Source organism: Leopardus geoffroyi, chromosome X (genome assembly GCF_018350155.1).
Source record: "Leopardus geoffroyi isolate Oge1 chromosome X, O.geoffroyi_Oge1_pat1.0, whole genome shotgun sequence".
Lineage (NCBI taxonomy): Eukaryota > Metazoa > Chordata > Mammalia > Carnivora > Felidae > Leopardus > Leopardus geoffroyi.
The window spans coordinates 113686024-113705778 of record NC_059343.1 but is presented as its reverse complement, the minus strand read 5'-3'; the positions used below and the strand labels follow the sequence as shown (position 1 = coordinate 113705778).

The window sequence follows — 19755 nt, the reverse complement described above, 5'->3', positions numbered from 1 at the left end:
GGTTAGCAATTATTGTGATAACAAACCACATGAAACAGGCTCCATTAGATTATGGATGAGAAGAAATCCAAGGGGAAGTTTTATAAGAAACCGTCGGACTAATGTACATTCTGCTGGGGGTGCCTTAACATTGATAAACTCCCTGTTTCCAGGGGGACCACGTGTGCCCTCGGGGACCGTACTTGTAACGCACACATCCTTTCTGTCATGACACTGCCTCAGCCTTGGAAGGCTTTCGGGTCAGCTTCAATTTACTGGCAGGAGCTGGGCCTGAATTGATGTTTCGGGCCAGACAGACAAAGGTTAGTACAGAAACTGCATATAGAGCTTTATGGTGAATGGGATTTGTCTCACCCAGCTGAATTTAGGACCCATGGGGGCATGACTGAGGTCAATACACAGGTTTGCCTCACCCTTCCCCACGGCTCCAACTGACGCTCATTTTACTGTAAAGGCACTGTGGTCAAGGGCCAAGGGAACCTACAGTGCAGAAAAGAGTTAACATAGCAGGTCTGAAGTTGCTATCTTTAGAAGGGCCTGCTTGCAAGGTTGGCCCTCGGCTTCTATCTGAGAATTCGGCATTTAATCATCCCCTGACTGATAAGACATGTTGGCTATACCTAGGCCGTACAAACAGTGTGATTTATGGTGAACACATGCTTTCCTTTTGGGGGTCTGGAATTGTTGTAATTGCTAGGCAGAGGGTGCCTATGTGACCAGCTCCCAGTAAAAACCTTGGATGTGACGTCTCTAATGGGCTTCCCTGGGCAGAAACATTGCACATATGTGACTACATTTTTTATCGCTGAAAAAGGGAACGTAATTGGTGTGTCCCCTCACGGAAAAGAAAAAGCACAGGAAGACTAGACGTGGATTTCTCCAGGTTCCACCCGTGTCTTTTCCCCTTGCTGATCCTGTTGTGTGTCCTCTGGCTATATTAAGCCCTAGCCAGGCGTACATCTGTATGCTGAGTCCCACGAGTCTTTCCAGTGAACCACCAGACATGTGGGTGGTCTTGGGGGCCTTCAAAACACTTCTAAGAAACAGAAATATACACATCATCTGCCTGTGAGTACATACTTCATTCACGATTGTTGCGGGTTTTCTGTGACAAAAAACACACCGTAGAACTGAGGAGCTGAGTATAATATATACAAAATTCTAATTTTTTCACCCTTATACTTGTAGCTCAAGAAGAAAATGCTCTAAGAACATCATGTATATGATCCTCATTCCCAAAACTCTCTATTGTTACGTTTAGAGAGTCACATTTAACTACCAAAACAAGAGGGATTTAGGGGATTTAAGAAAATAATGTTCACTACCACCTTAGTTACCCAGAAGGACATCAGAAACAAAGTGGGGGTACCGTGGGGTAAACAAAACTACTTCTGCCCATGGTAACCAAAAGTAAGAGAAAAGGCCTTTGGCAGCAATCTCAAACCCATAAAATGAAATCCTGGCCCAAGCTGTGAAAACTTTAATTGTCAAAAAAAAAAACAACAACAAAACACCAATTGAGCCAGATCTTTTGTATGTCTAAATATCAAATCAGTTCCCTGCTTTTTTCTATGTTAACGGAATATTATGCAGCAATTATAGTAACTAGCCGGAGAAAAATTGCTTTCTGTTTAGATTTTCCATCAAAGTAACATTAACTTTCCATCGAAGCTGCATCAAAATCAACATGTGTCATCAGGAAAACACAATATGAAACTGATCCCAAGTTGTAGAAACCAGGTAGTTAACATGTGCTTCAATTCCTTTCTCCACACGGGCTTCCACTTCCAATAGTGCGAGTTTGGGAAGGAGAAGATGCATTCGTTTCTTACGTCTTTACCTCAGCACACAAGTAGAAATAACACAGCAGAACCGCAGCTTCTGAGCAGGTAATCAGGAGAATTATAAAGACCAAGAAAAGGAAGCCAAACATGAAGTACATTTGATGAGACCTGAAAATAAAAATGATAGCCTTAAAATTAACTTCACAATACACAGAAAGACCATTCCAAATGAATACAAGAGACGGTCACGTTTGTCTAACCTGAGAGATTCACTCCAGACCTTCATCGATCCATCCAACATCCAAAAACCATTCCCTGACCGACCAATGTGGCTTCAGAGTTTGGCCTGATCTCCTCCAGTACGAATCTGTGTTCCTACTTACCCCTATTCCTCTGCTCGTGCAATTCAGTTTTCACCAAAGAACCATCAGTATCTCTATCATTTTCTTCATGTACATTTTATGGTTGTTTTGTTTTTTTAGAGAGAGACAGAAAGCAAGCGGTGGAGAGGGGCAGAGGGAGAGAGAGACAGAATCATAAGCAGGCTTAGCCTGACACAGGGCTCGATCGCACGACCCTGCAATCATGACCTGATCCAAAATCAAGAGTCGGACGCTTAACTGACTGAGCCACGCAGGCGCCCCTCTTCACACACACTTTAAGCCATGCTTTCTTTTTAGCAATGGAAGGTTATAAATGCCATAAATATCAGCAAATACATTATACAACCAAAAAAACCCCACAGAGTCAGGGGCACCTGGGTAGCTCAGTCGGTTGGGCATCTGACTTCGGCTCAGGAAATGATCTTGCAGTCCATGGGTTCAAGGCCCGCAGCGGGCTCTTTGCTGACAGCTCAGAGCCTGGAGCCTGCTTCATATTCTGTGTCTCCTTCTCTCTCTGCCCTTCCCCTGCTCGCTTGCTCTCTGCCTGCCTCTCTCTCTCTCTCTCTCGAAAATAAATAAGCGTTAAAAATTTTTTTAAATCTCGTGTAGAGTATATACCTGGTTGCAAGGACGAAGAATGGGGGTTGGGGAGCATGATGTATATAGATAATAAGTATATCCAATGTTGTACACAGCAAGCACCCTCTTTTTCATTGAAACAAAAGTTAACTTGTCCAAAGAAGCTTTTAGTTTTCACTTTAAAATTATCCCATCAAAAACATCTGGAAAATACAGTTACATAATCTATTTTGCAGCATGTTAAATATTTCGTTGCTGACAAGGTAACAGATTTTACTGCTTATCTTTTAAACCAATTTGCCACAATGCTGTTTAAAAAGTGAGCAATTAATGTGCATGATTAAACCTCACTTTTGAGGACTTGAAAGCTTTGTCTGAAAGACTGCTTTGGGATGAAAGTGTTAGAAATACACACAGCTGGCTACTCCATTTGATTTTATGGGGCCTTTGCCCCATGTCCAAAACTCCCTCTGCAGCGACACCCCACTTGCCCAGCTCCTGAAACCAGAATGCAGTCAAGAATCAGGAATTAAGGAAAAAGGGACTGGGAGAAACTGAAATAGCTGTCACGGACCTGGAGCTTTGCAAGTAAAAACTGTCGCACTTTGGAAAGCCTGGGTTCTCACCTTACGTGCGTTTCTGTCTTGGTTACCAGAATTCTTTAAAAAAATTTTTTTTTAATATGTATTTATTTTTGAGAGAGACAGAGACAGAGCATGAGCAGGAGAGGGCAGAGAGAAAGGGAAAGACAGAATCCAAAGCAGGCTCCAGGCTCTGAGCTGTCAGCACAGAGCCTGTCGTGGGGCTCAAACCCACGGACCGTGAGATCATGACCTGAACCGAAGTCGGTCACTCAACAGACTGAGCCACCCAGGCGCCCTTGGTTATCAGAATTTTTTTTTTAGAGATTTTTTTTTAATGTTTATTTATTTTTGAGAGAGAGAGAGAGACAGAGCGTGAGCGGGGCAGAGAGGGAGACAGAATCCGAACCAGGCTCCAGGCTCTGAGCTGTCAGCACAGAGCCCGACACAGGGCTCGAACTTGCAAACTGTGAGATCATGACCTGACCTGAGCCAAAGCCGAACGCTTAACCGACTGAGCCACCCAGGAGCCCCAGCTATCAGAATTCTTAAACCCCAACAGATTCAAAGCAGCAGATAAAACGAGGAAAGCGGTGAGGAAAGAGCAGGCATCCTGACACCAGAACTAACAGTTGACAGAAAGGAGAGCCGAAAAACATGACTTACAGCTCAAACTAAGTCTTTGAAGCTGTAAGTCTTCAAAGTATTTTTAGCAGAGGAACTCTGAACTCTTGCATGGAAGGTCGGTATGGAAAAGAGATACACATCACGGCTGCCTCTTCCGGTCTTTAGGTGCTTCCTTCCAAGGGACACCCCCCGCCCCCCGCCCCACCCCCTGCGAAGGCTCGGAGAAGTGTGGTGTGAGCCAACTTTGTAAGTCATCTGGAAAGGCTTAAAAAGAGGTTACTGCTTTTAAAAAAGGAAACCTGCGTAGAAATTTCCATCAAAAACTGTCTTTAAAAACTTGTGAATTAAGTCTCAGTTCCCTAGGAAGTCCCCCCCACCCCAGGGGTCAGAGGGCTATTTCCTGGATAAAACCAGAGGCAAATGAAGTTTTGCCATACCCAGACTCTAACCTCCTTGAAATATAGGAAACTTCATTTATCAACAATTAAGATGTTTTGAGGTTGTGACGATACCGTACTCACCAAATACTGTTCAGAATGAGAAAGAGTTGAATGAAAACACAGCCAAAAGGTAAAATGCCACCGATCGTGATGCCAAACAGTGGTTTCATAAAAAAACTCTGCTGAGGAATGTGACGGGGAATCTGGTTCGTGCAAACTGGAAACCTAAACTGCTCGAAGAGAAATCAAGTGAAAATCAGAATGACATGAAATTGAAGTGAATTTATAGACATATAATCACAAGACAGAATCCTGAATCGGAACTGGACGCAGAACACTTCCCAGAGCACTCATGTGGGCAGAGGCTAGACCAACACTGTGCTATACAAAGATAATGCAAGCCACATAGGCAGTTTTAAATTTTTTAGAAGCCGCATTTTAAAGAGTAAAAAGAAACAGGTGGAATTAATTTGTGAATCCATTTCATCGGATCTAACAAATGTTCTCAGTTGCGTGTGTCATTGCTATAAGAAGGACTCAGTAGGGGCACCTGGGAGGCTCAGTCTCTCCAACGCTCTCTCTCTCTCTCTCTCAAAAATAAATACACATCAAAAAAAAACTGTTTAAAAAAAGAAGTAGTCAATAGATGTTTTCTATTTGGCTGCTGTTGTTCTGTCTGCAATCCACTGTGGATTTTCCACTTCCTCACAGCACATACCAGTTTGGAAGTAGCCACATTTCAGGCCCTCAAAAATCACACGTGGCCAGTGGCCACCACACGAGAAAGCACACAGCTAGGCAACAAGGATGTTTACCATTTCCTGTCAGTTTCAAGGGAGAGACTGGACAAGATTTAGTGGTGCCTATTCCAATATGAAGTAATACATGTCAAAAAGTCGTCTCAGAATTTGTCTCACGCACTTCCCTTAAAATCTGTCGGTAGTTTTCAGACATTTTTTCTTCTTTTCTGCTCTGTGTGGACCTCCAGCTTCCGTTTTGTGTTGTCTGATTTCTCCCTTTGCACACAGTGTGCAAACTCACACTATGTCTTTATACATTCCTTTTGCAGAGTAGTCTTTTCAGTATCCTGCTCCTTTGCCCTGTATGTAGAATAAGCTAACTTCAAATCTATAAACTCAACAGTTCCATTTTCAATTTTTTTTTTCAACGTTTATTTATTTTTGGGACAGAGAGAGACAGAGCATGAACGGGGGAGGGGCAGAGAGAGAGGGAGACACAGAATCGGAAACAGGCTCCAGGCTCTGAGCCATCAGCCCAGAGCCCGACGCGGGGCTCGAACTCACGGACCGCGAGATCTTGACCTGGCTGAAGTCGGACGCTTAACCGACTGCGCCACCCAGGCGCCCCATCAGTTCCATTTTCAGACTGTACCTTAGCTTTCTTCCCCCCCTGTATACTTTTCTGACTCGGTTAAAGTCAGCCTTCATACTACTATATATCCTTTTAATTTTCTCCAACAGAGACAGAAATTTAAACAACCTATAAAGTGGGGAGTACTTTAAATAACATCTTTTAAAGGGTTACTGGGTTCCATTTTTGTTAATTTTTAAATCTTTGATTCTGGAATGATTATCCCAGGATGCCTGGCTGGCTCAGTCAGAAGAATGTGTGACTCTTGATCCTGGGGTTGTGAGTTCGAGCCCCATGCTGGGTATATAGATTACTTAAAAATAAAATATTTTAAAAAAGGAGTATTCTAGGAGTGCTGAGGTGGCTCAGTCAGTTAGGCGTCCAACTTCGGCTAAGGTCATGATCTCACGGTCTGTGGTTCAAGCCTTGTGTCAGGCTCTGTGCTGACAGCTCAGAGCCTGGAGCCTGCTTCGGATTCTGTGTCTCCCTCTCTCTCTGCCCCTCCCCTGCTCATGCTCTCTCTCTCTCTCTCTCTCAAAAATAAATAAACATTTAAATAAATGAAGAAATAAATAAATAGGATTATTCTTCGCAGTTTTCTCCAATGGTACATTTCACATTCCATGTATAGTAATATACACGTTGAGGTATTATTTCAGACATCAGTCAATGGTCAAAAGCAGTATTTTAGAAATTTACCTTTTTCTTGGCTCCAAAGTACGCACCCACAAATGTTAGGGGTACTGAAATTCCACACCACATTGCAAGAATCCCTATCAGAGTACCAAAGGAGATGGCAGCCGATGAACCTTCCACCCAAAGAATCACGTTCATAAAAAAGAGGTCGGCAAAGACGACACTGGGGAGAAAAAGAGTCATCAGGAAGCAATATGCTTTCATGAAAATGTTAAACTCATACTTGAGGTGAATATCAGAACGTTCTTTTGGTGAGAAGGATATAATAAATTATAAGGCTATACCCTAAAAGAATAGTAAATCTCACTGTGGGAAACCAGTCATTGAGCTGGGACTTAAACCCAATACCATATAATAAGATAGCAGTTCATTATAGGACATCATTTCCACATCCTACACATCTTTGCACCCCCAGAGTCCAGAAAATAAATGAGATGGGGAGTAATATGCCACGGAAAAAACTCAATATGCAATAGAGCGAACACAATAAAGACAATGCATAGACTAGGGGCGCCTGGGTGGCTCAGTCAGTTAAGCGTCCGACTCTTGGTTTCGACTCAGGTCATGATCTCATCTCGCGGTTCGTGGGATGGAGTCTGGCATCAGGCTCTGCGCTGACAGTGCGGAGCCTGCTTGGGATTCTCTCTGCCCCTCACCCGTTTGCGTGCTCTCTCTCAAAATAAATAAATAAATAAACTTAAAAAAAAAGAAAATGCATAATAAGAACAGATTTTTTTTAATTTTGCGAAGTTTTTATTTGAGAGAGAGACAAAGACCCTGGGGGGGGGGGGGGCGGTGCAGAGAGAAAGAGAGGGAGAGAGAGAATCCCAAGCAGGCTCCGAGCTGCCCGTGCAGAGCCCGATGTAGGACTTGAGCTCACGAAACCTGCTAGATCATGACCTGAGCAGAAATCAAGGGTCAAACAGATCATGACCTGAGCAGAAATCAAGGGTCAAACACTTAACCAACCGAGCCACTCAGGTGCCCCTAAAGACAGATTTTAGAATCCTAGACTGAAATAGGCTACAAGCCTCAAATCCAATAAATGTTCACTTAAAGCAAGAGCTTTAAGTCAATCGCTCAAAATCAACAGGTCAGCTGCTGAATCTACTGGATAAATCACCAGGCAAGCCCAGTTGTCATGCCCCTATTTGTTCCAGACAAGTTGGCTCAGTGCTACAGGTGAGTATGGGCAACCATATGGATGTGAGTGTTTCTGAAAGCCTAAAACATGAGGTTGAAAAGGTGGGCAGAGGCTAGATTGTGGAAGGCTTTGAATGGCAGGGTAAGGAATGCGGACGTCCAGAAGCGGCCGGAGGGTTTTTACGCTCAAAGCTGTGAGGTACATAATACAGTCTTCCCGGCAGAGGAGTCCACAGCATGGCAAAGGACAGACCTAAAGGAAGAGAAACTAGAGACCAGGAGACTAGATAAGAAGTGGTAAGAAACAGTATAGTGTGGTGATGGTTAAAACCTAAGTGATGGATATGAAACACATGAAGAATTAAGAGGTTTGGTCAAAGATGGTACAGGGAAATCACACCTTTGGCTCTGCTGCCTCCTCAAAACTCTGATAAAATTATGGTAAAAGAACTTTAAAAGGGTATGAATACACAAGGGTGGGGGACACAGGAGAGAAGCAACCAATTTTGTAAACCAGACAGCAGAAGGACAAGTAGTAACTGAGTTAGTAGAACAGGGAGACCTGGGATCCCGAGTCGTCCGTAGGGAAAGCTGAGAGGCAACTCCGCTGACACCAAGGAGCTCCAACAAAGGCTCAGGGATTTGTAGCGCCAGGTTCCTCTGGAGGTGGGGGGTAAGGAGTGGCTAAAACCAGGACTGGTGGGAAGTCAGCCTAAGACACTGACAGGGTTGCCGGCTCCCTCCCGACTCTGCAGAGCCAAGGAACTTCCCTTCCTGACCCCAGCAGAAGACTGGAGGTCTAGTCTCTCAGAGAAGGTCCCTGAAGCTCAGAAGAAAATTTTACAAAGGAAAATCTGTGACTGACATCCTTGGAGAGATTAGAGGAGGCACTGCAACCATGAAGCAAGAGGAATTAGAAATATGACAAGGAGAATTAAAACCTCAGTAAAAGGGTTGGGATATAAAGCTAATGATATGTCTTAGAAAGCAGCGTTAGGGGTGCCTGGGTAGCTCAGTTGGTTAAGCGTCCGACTCTTGGTAACGGCTCAGGTCATGATCTCAAGGCTCGTGGGCTGAGTCCCACGTCAGAAGGAGGATAAGGGCGGGGGGGGGGGGAAGAGAAGAAGAAATGAAGACACCCTAAGTGCCCATCGAAGGATGAGTGGATAAAGAAGGTGTGGTGCACATATACATTAGCATATTATTCGGCCTAAAAAGTGAGGAAATCCTACCATTTGCCACAACATGGATGGACCTTGAAGGCATTACGCTGACTGAAATAAGTCAGAGAAAGACAAACACTGTATGATCTTCCTTACACGTGGAATCTAAAACGCAAACAAAAGCAAACCAAACTCCTAGAAGAAGAAAATCACACTTGTGGTTTCTGGGGCCAGGGTGGAGGCACGGATTGGAGGAAGGTGGTCAAACTTCCGGTTAGAAGATAAGTACGTCCTGGGGACGTGATGTACAATGTGATGACTACAGCTAACACGGCCGGCCGTGTGACAGGGAAGCTAAGAGAGTAAATCCTCAAGAGTTCTCATCATCACAAGGAGAGATTTGTTTTCCTTCTTTTCCCTTACTTTTCTTTTTATTGTATCTACGTGAGATGACGGACGTGAGACGAACCCTTTGTGGGACTCATTTCACAATATATGTAAATTGAACTGCGATGTATGTCGATTGTTTCTCAACAAAACTGGAGGAAAAAGAAAAAAATTGAAAAGAAAAAAACGAAAGAAAGGAAAATTAGATAGACAACCCAGGCGTGTGCAAAATAGGAGTTACTTGAATAGACAGAGTTCTTTTTTAATTTTTTTTTAATGTTTAGTCTCGAGAGAGAGACAGAGACAGAGTGTGAGTGGGGGAGGGTCAGAGAGAGAGGGAGACACAGAATCGGAAACAGGCTCCAGGCTGTCAGCATAGAGCCTGATGCGGGGCTCGAACTCACATACCGTGAGGTCATGATCGGAGCTGAAGTCGGATGCTTAACTGACTGAGCCACCCAGGCGCCCCTAGACAGAGTTCTTAATGTCTTTTAGGGATATTAAATAATTCCTCAAGGTCAGACAGACAGCTGATAAGAGGCAGAGCTAGGATTCGAATTCACGTGTGTGTGTGATTCTTTAAGGGCAAGCTGTTTCCATCCCACTATGCTATACTAAAGCCTCTATGGTGGGGACCTCCCCCCACCACCAATCGGGTGTATCTTCTCTTCCCCCAGACATTTAGTCAAAGACCAGAGAGAGGGAACATGGTAACATCCACATTATGAGGCACCAGGTAAGGCTTTGAGGTCTCCCGTCGAGGGAATCTCTGGTTTAGTCCTGTAGTTGGAAGTGTTCTCAAGGTCCATTCCAATTCTAGGATTTAATGTTGCCTTCCAATTTCTGATTCGGGATCTTTTTTTTTTTTTTTTTTTTTTTTTTGGATGTTCCTCATCTCTCATGATAAACCGACTTCAGCCATTTGCTCCTTCATTTTACTATTTCTGCCTCCCCTCCCCCCCCCCACCCCCGCCTTGTGTGTACAATCTCTTCTGCGTACTAAATCTATGTAGGTAGGGACATTGTGCTTTTTCCAGGCTCATACTTTGCCCCTGCTGGAGCTGTGGTTTTGAACCCTTTCAAACAACAACAAATACAACCACGGTAAACCTCCACCTTAGGTCTCATTGGTTTCTGGCATCTTAATAAGGGAGGCTGGTTTCCCATGATTTAACCTTACTTCTTCAAATGTTTCTTAATACCTTTCTGCTCTAATGAGTTTGTTTAGCCATGGTATTCCTCTGCCAAATTTCCTAGCTTTTGAGAGATTCATTTCAGCCGTTATCATTCCATGGCCAGGAAAAATTACTTCTCACTTGACAAATCATAACCTCCCTTCTTATACATAAACTCAATTAACCTGTCTCAACGATTTCCCTTTTGAAAGTACATTCTAGAATGTTAATATGTGTTTAACAATTCTGTAACTGCCCTTCAGTTTCAAGTTTTTATATTCTAAATAGTTCTTCCTTTGTTGGTCTCTAATTATTTCTAGACCTTTTCATGGAATCTTAAACAGCAAAACTAAAAGGAAACTTGAGAGGTCATCTGGGTTCATCTCCTACCTGAAACATTTATTCACACACTCATCAAACATTTATTGAGTACCTATGTGTTAGGCCCTGGTGTTCAAAGATAAATAAAAATCTTTGCTCTGCAAAGCTCAGTCTAGCGGGGGACAGAGATAAACAAATAAATTACAACACAACACGGAAAATGCTATAGCAGATGATAAACACAGAGCAGTAGGAACACAGAAGAAAAGAGTGACCAAAAATACTTTAGAGCTCACAAAACAATTTCACAATCCATTAGTTTATTTATTTCTCTGAACGACTCTGTGACACAGGCATCACAGGCAAGGAAATGGACAATCAGGAAGGGGATAGGACTTCCCCAAAGTCACTTAGCTAATACTGACTGCCTAATATTAAGTGCTGGAATTCAGACTTGCTTCTTCTAATTGTTAAGTTTGGGTGCATGACCATCAAACTATGCTGCCTCTTCTTTTCCCTTCCTACCACTTTTGGGGTTACATGAAGGAAACGTATATAGTTTCATAATCTTACTTTCTTCAATTTCTTGTAGGGAGCATAAATGTTCATTAGTCTAAATGCTTCTCCTCTTAAATGTAAAGCCTGATTTTTTTTTAAATAATAAATTTGAAGCCAGTTTTACACTGCCCATTTATGCCACTGTATCAGCTACTCACACATTTATATACACTGCGAGGCACTGAACTTCTCTTTCAACCTACTACTTTCTAAGAAATAAGAATGCCAGTACCTTACGATTTTCTCTCCCATCGACCTAAGAGGGCCCTTAAACCACTTGAGGGAAATATATCCTTTGTATCATGCCTGTTTACTGCTTTAAAACTGCATTCAGGGGTGCCTGGGTGGCTCAGTCAGTTGAGCGTCCGACTCCTCATTTCGGCTCAGGTCATGATCCCAGGGTCATGGGATCGAGCCCCTCACTGGGCTCTCCACTGAGTGTGGAGCCTGCTTAAGATGCTCTCTCTCTCCCCTTCTGTCCCTCTCCCCCACTCATACTCTCTCTCTAAAATAAAATTTAAAAAATTAAAAAAATTTTAATTGCATTTAGTTCTACTAACAGAACTAGGAAACTGAATCTGTTTTGCGCTTTTAAATTATTCACTTGATTCAATCAGACAGTGATTATTTACTGAGTACTTATTCCATATGAGGCACTTATACTCTGTACAAGCCACCTGGTTACACACTGTGAAAGATACAGAAATGAATAAGACCTCATACTCACCCTCATGAACGTTAGAATGCAGAATAAGACGTATCACAAATAACTGTAATCTAAGGAACACTGTGATAAGTAGTATAGCGATGGTGAGAGACACTGTACAATTTCAAACATGGAAATGGTGGCATTTGAGCTGGGGCTTAAAACAATGAATAGAAATCTGGCATCGGAGGGTTGGAAAGAAGTGATTACAAAAAGGTGGAACAACACAGAAAGACGGGACAGCATGAGCAAAGGCATGATAGCAGAAGGGTTGCTAATAACCACAGCTACCATTCACTGAGCACTTAGTGTGTGCAAGGCGCTGTTCCAAATGCGGTACATACGTTATCCCGTTTAATCCTCACAGCTCAACCAGGAGGAAAGGGATACCATTATTCCCATATGACCCATGAGGAAACCCAGGATTAGAGAGGTAACATCGCTTGCCCAACAGGCCATGATTAGTAAATATTATCTGAAGCTCTTTTTTTGCCGAATTTAAAAGACACCTGTGTAGCGCAATAATTTCAAATCTGTGCTGACGAGCATACAAAGTATTAAGACGTAATTTGTATGGCAGTGTCAGCACGAAGAAGGGAGGTGAGAAAGGAGCTTGATAGGAGCAAAGTTTTGTCTAATATTGAAATTAAGCTGGGATTCATCCGAACTAGATTGGTGTAAATTGGGACACTAATTGTAATCTGTAAGGTAACCACTAAGAGAATAACTCAAAAAAAAAATGGTAAAATAGATGACAAGGGAACAGAAATGGCACCGCAGAAAATATCTACGCAACGGAACAGAAGACAAAGATCTCAAAGAGGTACGTGCACGCCTACGTTCATCACAGCGTTATTCACAATGTGCTCAAGGCCCGGTAACTAGGAGGAGGTAGAATTGGGAAATGAACCACTCTATACGTTTGCAGTATAGGGTACGTGTGTGTGCGTGCACACGCGCGTGTGTGTGTCCGACTCTAAAGCCTGTGCCGTTAGCTTCTAGCACTACCTCTCCCCTTTAATATATGGTTCTGAGTTGGTGTTACTGTTGTTCATAATGAAATTACTTAAAATAGGTAACACGTGCATATGGTACATGATGCAAAAAGGTGGGGAAAAAAAGAGCGAAAAGTAAATCTAATACAAATAGTCTCCTTCACATTCCTGTCCCCCAGCCCCCCGAAAACCCACCCAGGACACAACCACTGTTCCCAGTTGCTTTTCAAATCAAAAACATTTTTTTTTTTTTTTACTTTGACAAAACTGTGTCTTGACACCGCGTCATCTCAAAGTCCATGTAAACCTGAACCATGTAATTATGGATTTCTACTCGAATTTTTGAATTTCTCTGTGTAAAACATGCTTCACAGTCAATCTCACGGAAAACATGATGAGAACAGCTCATAGCACATTGGGAATGCTAATGCTTTTCTCAGACATTGATTGTTCAATTTGGCTCATCAAGCTTAGCGATATGATATATTCTAACTCTTTTACATTTTCTTTTTTTAAAATTTTTTTAACGTTTTTATTTATTTTTGAGACAGAGAGAAACAGAGCAGGAGCAGGGGAGGGGCAGAGAGAGAGGGAGACACGGAATCCGAAGCAGGCTCCGAGCTGCCAGCACAGAGCCTGACGCGGGGCTCGAACGCACGGACCGTGAGATCATGACCTGAGCCGAAGTCGGACACTTCACTGACTGAGCCCCCCGGGCGCCCCTTACATTGTCTATTTCCATGATGTAACTTCTTTTTACAGTAAGATGTAACATCTGTGTGATGAACGCTGGGCCAGTATTAGTCCTCTTAAGCCACGAAGACACAGTTTCAGAGACAATTTGTATTTAATTTCCTCTACAGTGCCTAGGATAATGCCTTAAATAGGGTAAGAACGAAAGCAAAACATAACCAAAAAGACCACGCTGGGTGTACCGAAAGAGTAACGGACTAAAGCAGAGAACAGCGGACGGTTTGTGGACTGGTTCCTGCATGTGATGCCCCTTGTAGTACAACCCAGTATAATGACACTTGCACAATGGCACTTTGCTGCCAAATTTATCCAGTGTGGGATTCATTTGAGTCTTGAACTTGAAGCAACAAATAGCTGAAATATTGTCAAGGACATTGCTTTCTTACAGAAATGTAATAAAGCATTCACCTCAGAGAAGACCACCCATTCTAGTTCCCTTGAAAACAGTTACAGGAAAAGCAGATGGCTCTAGTCAAGGTGGGGAGGGGGAGGGGACTGCACTGCCCTTACTTTAAATAAGTCAAAAATTCTGAGGTTCCTGTATTTGATGTGCAAACTCGTAATGTTCAATCCTCTCGATGATCTCTTTTTCCCTGGAGTTTCAAGGAAAACAAGCCACATGGAGATAAAAGGTTATGGGTCTACAGAATCTATCACTGCGTTGCCTCATTCACGGCATCATGCACAGCCACAGAGCATTGTTAAAGCATTTTGCTCTCCCTTTGCCACCAATCAGCATATAATGTAACTGAGTTTACTATGTATAACTTTCATTATAGGACCTCTTCCACTATGGGGACATACTTCTAGCATCAAGGACATGGGAATTTGGTAACAAATAGGAACTAAAGGGGGTGCCTGGGTGGCTCGGTCGGTTAAGCGTCCGACTTCGGCTCAGGTCATGATCTCACGGTCCGTGAGTTCGAGCCCCGAGTCGGGCTCTGTGCTGACAGCTCAGAGCCTGGAGCCTGTTTCAGATTCTGTGTCTCCCTCTCTCTCTGCTCCTCCCCTGTTCATGCTCTGTCTCTCTCTGTCACAAAAATAAATAAACGTTAAAAAAAAATCAAATAGGAACTAAAGTACATGACAATTAAGATAGAATCCACTAGTTTTTCCTTAAAAAACAAAAAAAGTGGGGGGGGGGAGGTGGGGAGCCTGAGTGGTTCAGTCGTTTAAGCATCTGACTCTTGATTTCAGCTCAGGTCATGATCTCGTGGTTTGTGGGATCGAGCCCGGCATCAGGCTCCTGGCTGACAGTGCAGACCCTGCTTGGGACTGTCTCTCCCCCTCTCTCTCTGCCCCTCCCCCACGTGTGCTGTCTGTCCGTCTGTCTGTCTCTCTCTCTCAAAATAAATAAACCTTTTTTAAAAAGACCTTTCCTTCATAACATCAAGGAAAGAATATGAGAAATGAAACGTGCTATGGACTGAGTTGTGTCCCCCTCCCCAAATTCATATATTGAAGCACTGATCCACAAGGTAATGGTATTTGGGGGTGGGGCCTTTGGGAGGTGATTAAGCTTAGATGAGGCCTTCATGATGGGATTAGTGCCTTTATGAGAGGAGACACTAGAGAGTTTACTGTCTCTGTCTGCCATGTGGGGAAACAGCAAGACTGCAGTCGTCAACGAGCTAGGAAGAGACTTCTCACCAGGACCCAACCCTGTTGGTGCCCTGATCTCCAACATTTCCGCCTCCAGAACTATGAGAAATCAAATGTGTATTGTTTTGTTTCAGCCCCCTCCCCCCACTCTATGGGATTTTTTTTACATTTATTTATTTTTGAAAGACAGAGACAGCACAGGTCGGGGAGGAGCAGAGAAAGAAGGAGACACAGAATCCAAAGCAAGCTCCGGGCTCTGAGCCGGCGGCACAGAGCCCACAGAGCCGGACGCAGGGCTCGAGCTCACAAACTGAGATCATGTCCTGAACCGAAGTCAGATGCCCGACCGCCTGAGCCACCCAGGCGCCCCTCCAGTCTATGGATTTTGGTAGGGCAGCCCGAGCTAAGGAGATGAAACCCTAAGTGAGTCAGCACTTCATCAGCAAGGTTCTGTGGAAAGATCCCAGGATGGGATGCAGGGGGGACATTCGGTTATATATAGCGCTCTATTACCGACATCCCACGTGACCTTGAACACTTGCTCCCCGGCTTGGCCACCAAGCCCGCACGTCTGTAACTAGGGGGATGACGGCGCTACTCACACAGCCACTGTGCGGCCCTGCCCACTCCCCCTTGGACAATGACTCTACCCCCGAACTGCAATCACTAATGACACTGCAGTCACTAGGGGAGACGGGAAGAAAGAATCACAGAAGGCAGCGACAAGGGGACTAACACAGGTGGTGCCTAAATTGTCATTCTAATATGGTATATAATGCAAGATGTATAACTGAGATGAGCATTTATGAAATGTGCTCCAAGACCGAAGATCAAAATTCAATACAGCAGCACCCTGGCTCTCTCTTTGCACTCGAGGCTACGCTGTACAAAGAGAGAATGCTGCCGCTACAGAAAACTCCTCTCCCTTCGACCCTTCATTATCGCCTACGATGATTTCTCCAAGACGAAGTCTAAGGAAGAGTGTAATTGCATAGAGAACGGAGAACGTGCAATGCTCACCCAGGACATAATAGTGCCGTCAGCAAAAAGTTTGTCTTCCATTTAACACCTTTAAGTGCTGAGGAAGGAAAAGACAGAAGAGTTACTGTCGCAACTTGATTCAGTCCACTTTAGACCTACTTTATGACCAGGACACAAGTACCTTTGGATGGGTCGGCTAAAATGCCCCATGCGATTCTCAAATGTTGTGTTTTACGGCCTTTTAATTTCTACACTGAACACATGAACTTACTGGAATGAGAGCAGATGTAATGCTTACTCTTATACATTCTTGCAGACACATATCCGGCAGGGGTTCCCAGAAGGACCCAGAGCACAACGGCACAGGTCATTAAAGCGCCTCGGTTGGAGGGGGATAGAAAACCAAGGCAGGCCAGAACTAAAGGCACAAAAAAGAAATATCAAACCAGTTACGATCATAGCCTCAGAAGCACACAAGACTTTGTAATAAATTAAAGACCCACTGATTAAGACATATTATGTGTAACAGCACACAAGGATATTCTGTCATGTGAGATCTTAAGTGACACTGTGAATGAATGTTATTCACTTAACTAATGACAATTTTATCTTAATGAAAAGGTGTGATTTTCAAGACAAGGCAAGTGAAGTTCAGTTTCCAAGTTGGATTTAGTCTTTACCTCACCATTTAAATCAAAATTAAATAAACAATCCCCCCTACTCTAGTATCATTCCGTAAACAGAAAATCATTTTCCCACAAAAATTTCCTTCTGCTTCCTTGTATTCAAGGGGAAGAATAAAAAAAAGATCAAAGCAGTGGGGCACCTGGGTGGCTCAGTCGGTTAAGCATCCGACTTTGGCTCAGGTCATGATCTCATAGTTTATGAGTTCGAGCCCCATGTCAGGCTCTGTGCTGACAGCTCAGAGCCTGGAGCCTGCCTCAGATTTTGTGTCTCCCTCTCTCCCTCTGCCCCTCCCCTATTCTCTCTCTCTCTCTCTCTCTCTCAAAAATAAACATTAAAAAAATTTTTTTTAATCAAAGCGAGACTTGGTCTCAGGAAAATACAATCTTGAAAGCTGAATTTTGAAGTTAGCACTGACATCTGAAACACCTAACAAGCCTTTTTTTTTTTTTTTTTTTATAGCAGCCTTGTTTATGAAAATCACCACTCTGGCCATCAAAAATTGACAGGCTCCATTTTTACTTTATACGTGAAGGCAGCCAGGGTTCAACAGCCATTGTGAGCCTCCTAAGATGCCATTCTGTTCATACGTTTAAAGACCAGCACTTAGGCTTGCCACAGCATTTCAAAATGCTAGTGTTTAGTTATGAATTCCCTTAGTCCACTTAAAATATGATTCTACCCACATGCTGATTTTCAAGAAAGCTTCTCTTTTGCAAAGCAAGGACTTTGTGTATTGGACAGCGCAATAAATTATTCACAACTGAAGAAGCCATGAAAGGTCCCGGAGACAGGAACATATTCAGACTCCTATCCTGAATTTGAGAAGATAGAATTGTAAGTACCATAAAACATACATTTTCTTAAACTTTAGGGTATTTTCAAGGCCCTTTTGTACACGCGGATCAAAATCTAACATACGGCAACAGTTCACTAAGAATGTTTAAGATGACGCATATCGATCTGAGCCTACTTACGTTAAGGTGATAAACGTCATGATCAAAACTTGTGTTCCTTGGCCCAGGAAAACTGACAGCAACATTCTACTCCTTGGTGGTCTGAATACATCCCCATGAAGCAGCTTCCAACCAAAGTCCTCCTGGGCGTCTTCCTGCACATGAGAAAATCTTTGGTAAACACACTGTGGCAGAAAGTTACCAGAACTCTGAAAGTTAGACGGAAATGAATTTTCCTCTAAAGACAGACTAACTGGAAGCCAATGGCTCATTCTGGATACAGTAGCCCTCTGGAAGGTAGGTGATCCTGCCATCCAAATGAGGCACTCCCTTACTCTAAGTTTTGCATTAGAGGGAATGTGTTCCTCATATAAGGAACACACCTGGCTTAATTGCATGAAGAAAGTGAAATGATTTAATATACAGAAGGAATTCGGCCAATTTTTATAGAAATTTAAAATTCGGGGCACCTGCGTGGCTCACTTGGTTGAGCGTCTGATTTCGGCTCAGGTCATGATCTCATGGTGTGTGAGTTCGAGCCCCGCACCAGGCTCTGTGCTGTTAGTGTGGAGCCCGCTTCAGATCCTCTGTTCCCCCTCTCTCTGACCCCACCCCCGCTTGCACTCTCTTTGTCAAAAATAAATAAACCTTAAAAAGAAAAGATAAACAAAGGATTCTCTTTTTTAAAAAAAAAAAGAAATCTAAAATTCACCAATACACAGATGATTATAAGAGTCAAAACAGTATAAATGAGATAAAACTAAATTTAACCTCAAAAAAAATTTATTAAAAAAAAAGAGGGGTGCCTGGGTGGCTCAATCGGTTAAGCGTCTGACTTCGGCTCAGGTCATGATCTCACAGTTTGTGAGTTCAGGCCCCGCATCGGGCTCTGTGCTGACAGCTCAGAGCCTGGAGCCTGCTTCAGATTCTGTGTCTCCCTCTCTCTCTGCCCCTCCCCCGCTCACACTCTGTGTCTCACTCTCTCTCAAAAAATGAATAAATGTTAAAAAAGATTTTTTTAACTAAATTTAACCCAAATTATAACATTTTGCAATGTTTGATACATTTATCTCATACTCCAAATTAATGGAAACATTAAATAATACTTTAAAAGTTCAGAAACATATGAAAAGGAATAGAACCAGAGTGGGTAACAAATACCTCTCTAATAAACTGACTTCTACTTTCACAGAGCATACCCAACTCTATACTTTCTGATAGAACCTACCCAACTCTATACTTTCTGATTTGGTATAATAGGCTAAATTGCTAGACGTCGAAATGTGCTGTATTCGAGGTATTATATGCCCTAAGTAAAAATATAACATTGACAAGTGGACAGAGTAGGCATTCAAATATTTGCTGAATCAAATATGTGCATTTTTACTTACAGAAGAACTCATCTCATTGTATCTGATAATATCTCTATGAAGAGTCCTCATTATAATTATAGCCACCATGCCAGATAAGAAGAGAATGATAACAAAGGAATTCATAATACTAGAAAATTTAAAGAAGAAAAAAGAGAAGTTAAACCTCAAGTTCCTTATTTAAACAGTGAGAAGAAAATGTGGGTACATATAAAAGAAAGGCATTCAAATTATCATCATGTTGACCACTTTTCCAAGGTTAAACTTAGATCAAAAGCTGAATACATCAGTATATTAAATGAACTTAATATATTATAATACACAATATATTGATATTATGTATTAATACACATAATCCACAAAACTGTATTACAAATAAAGCAATATAGGGGTGCCTGGGTGGCTCAGTCTGTTAAGTCCGACTTCAGCTCAGGTCATGATCTCACGGTTCGTGAAGTCAAGCCCCATGTCGGGCTCTGTGCTGACAGCTCGGAACCTTC

The 19755-nt window shown here is 42.9% G+C and overlaps 1 protein-coding gene across 3 annotated transcripts in view; it reads right to left on the bottom strand.

Annotated features, from left to right (window-relative positions):
- Positions 1 to 19755, bottom strand: part of LOC123594577 (transmembrane 9 superfamily member 2-like) — an 89581-nt gene that overhangs the window by 14327 nt on the left and 55499 nt on the right. For 2 of the 3 annotated variants that reach the window (XM_045471390.1, XM_045471388.1), the window contains exons 9-15: positions 19277 to 19385; positions 17912 to 18040; positions 16544 to 16667; positions 16285 to 16342; positions 6465 to 6624; positions 4476 to 4624; positions 1841 to 1952 (exon numbers count right to left, since the gene is read on the bottom strand). In XM_045471390.1, coding sequence (XP_045327346.1) covers positions 1841 to 1952; positions 4476 to 4624; positions 6465 to 6624; positions 16285 to 16342; positions 16544 to 16667; positions 17912 to 18040; positions 19277 to 19385 — 841 coding nt within the window. Of the gene's footprint in view, positions 1 to 1840; positions 1953 to 4475; positions 4625 to 6464; positions 6625 to 16284; positions 16343 to 16543; positions 16668 to 17907; positions 18041 to 19276; positions 19386 to 19755 lie in introns of all 3 variants that reach the window. The other variant, XM_045471389.1, reaches the window with a different exon arrangement.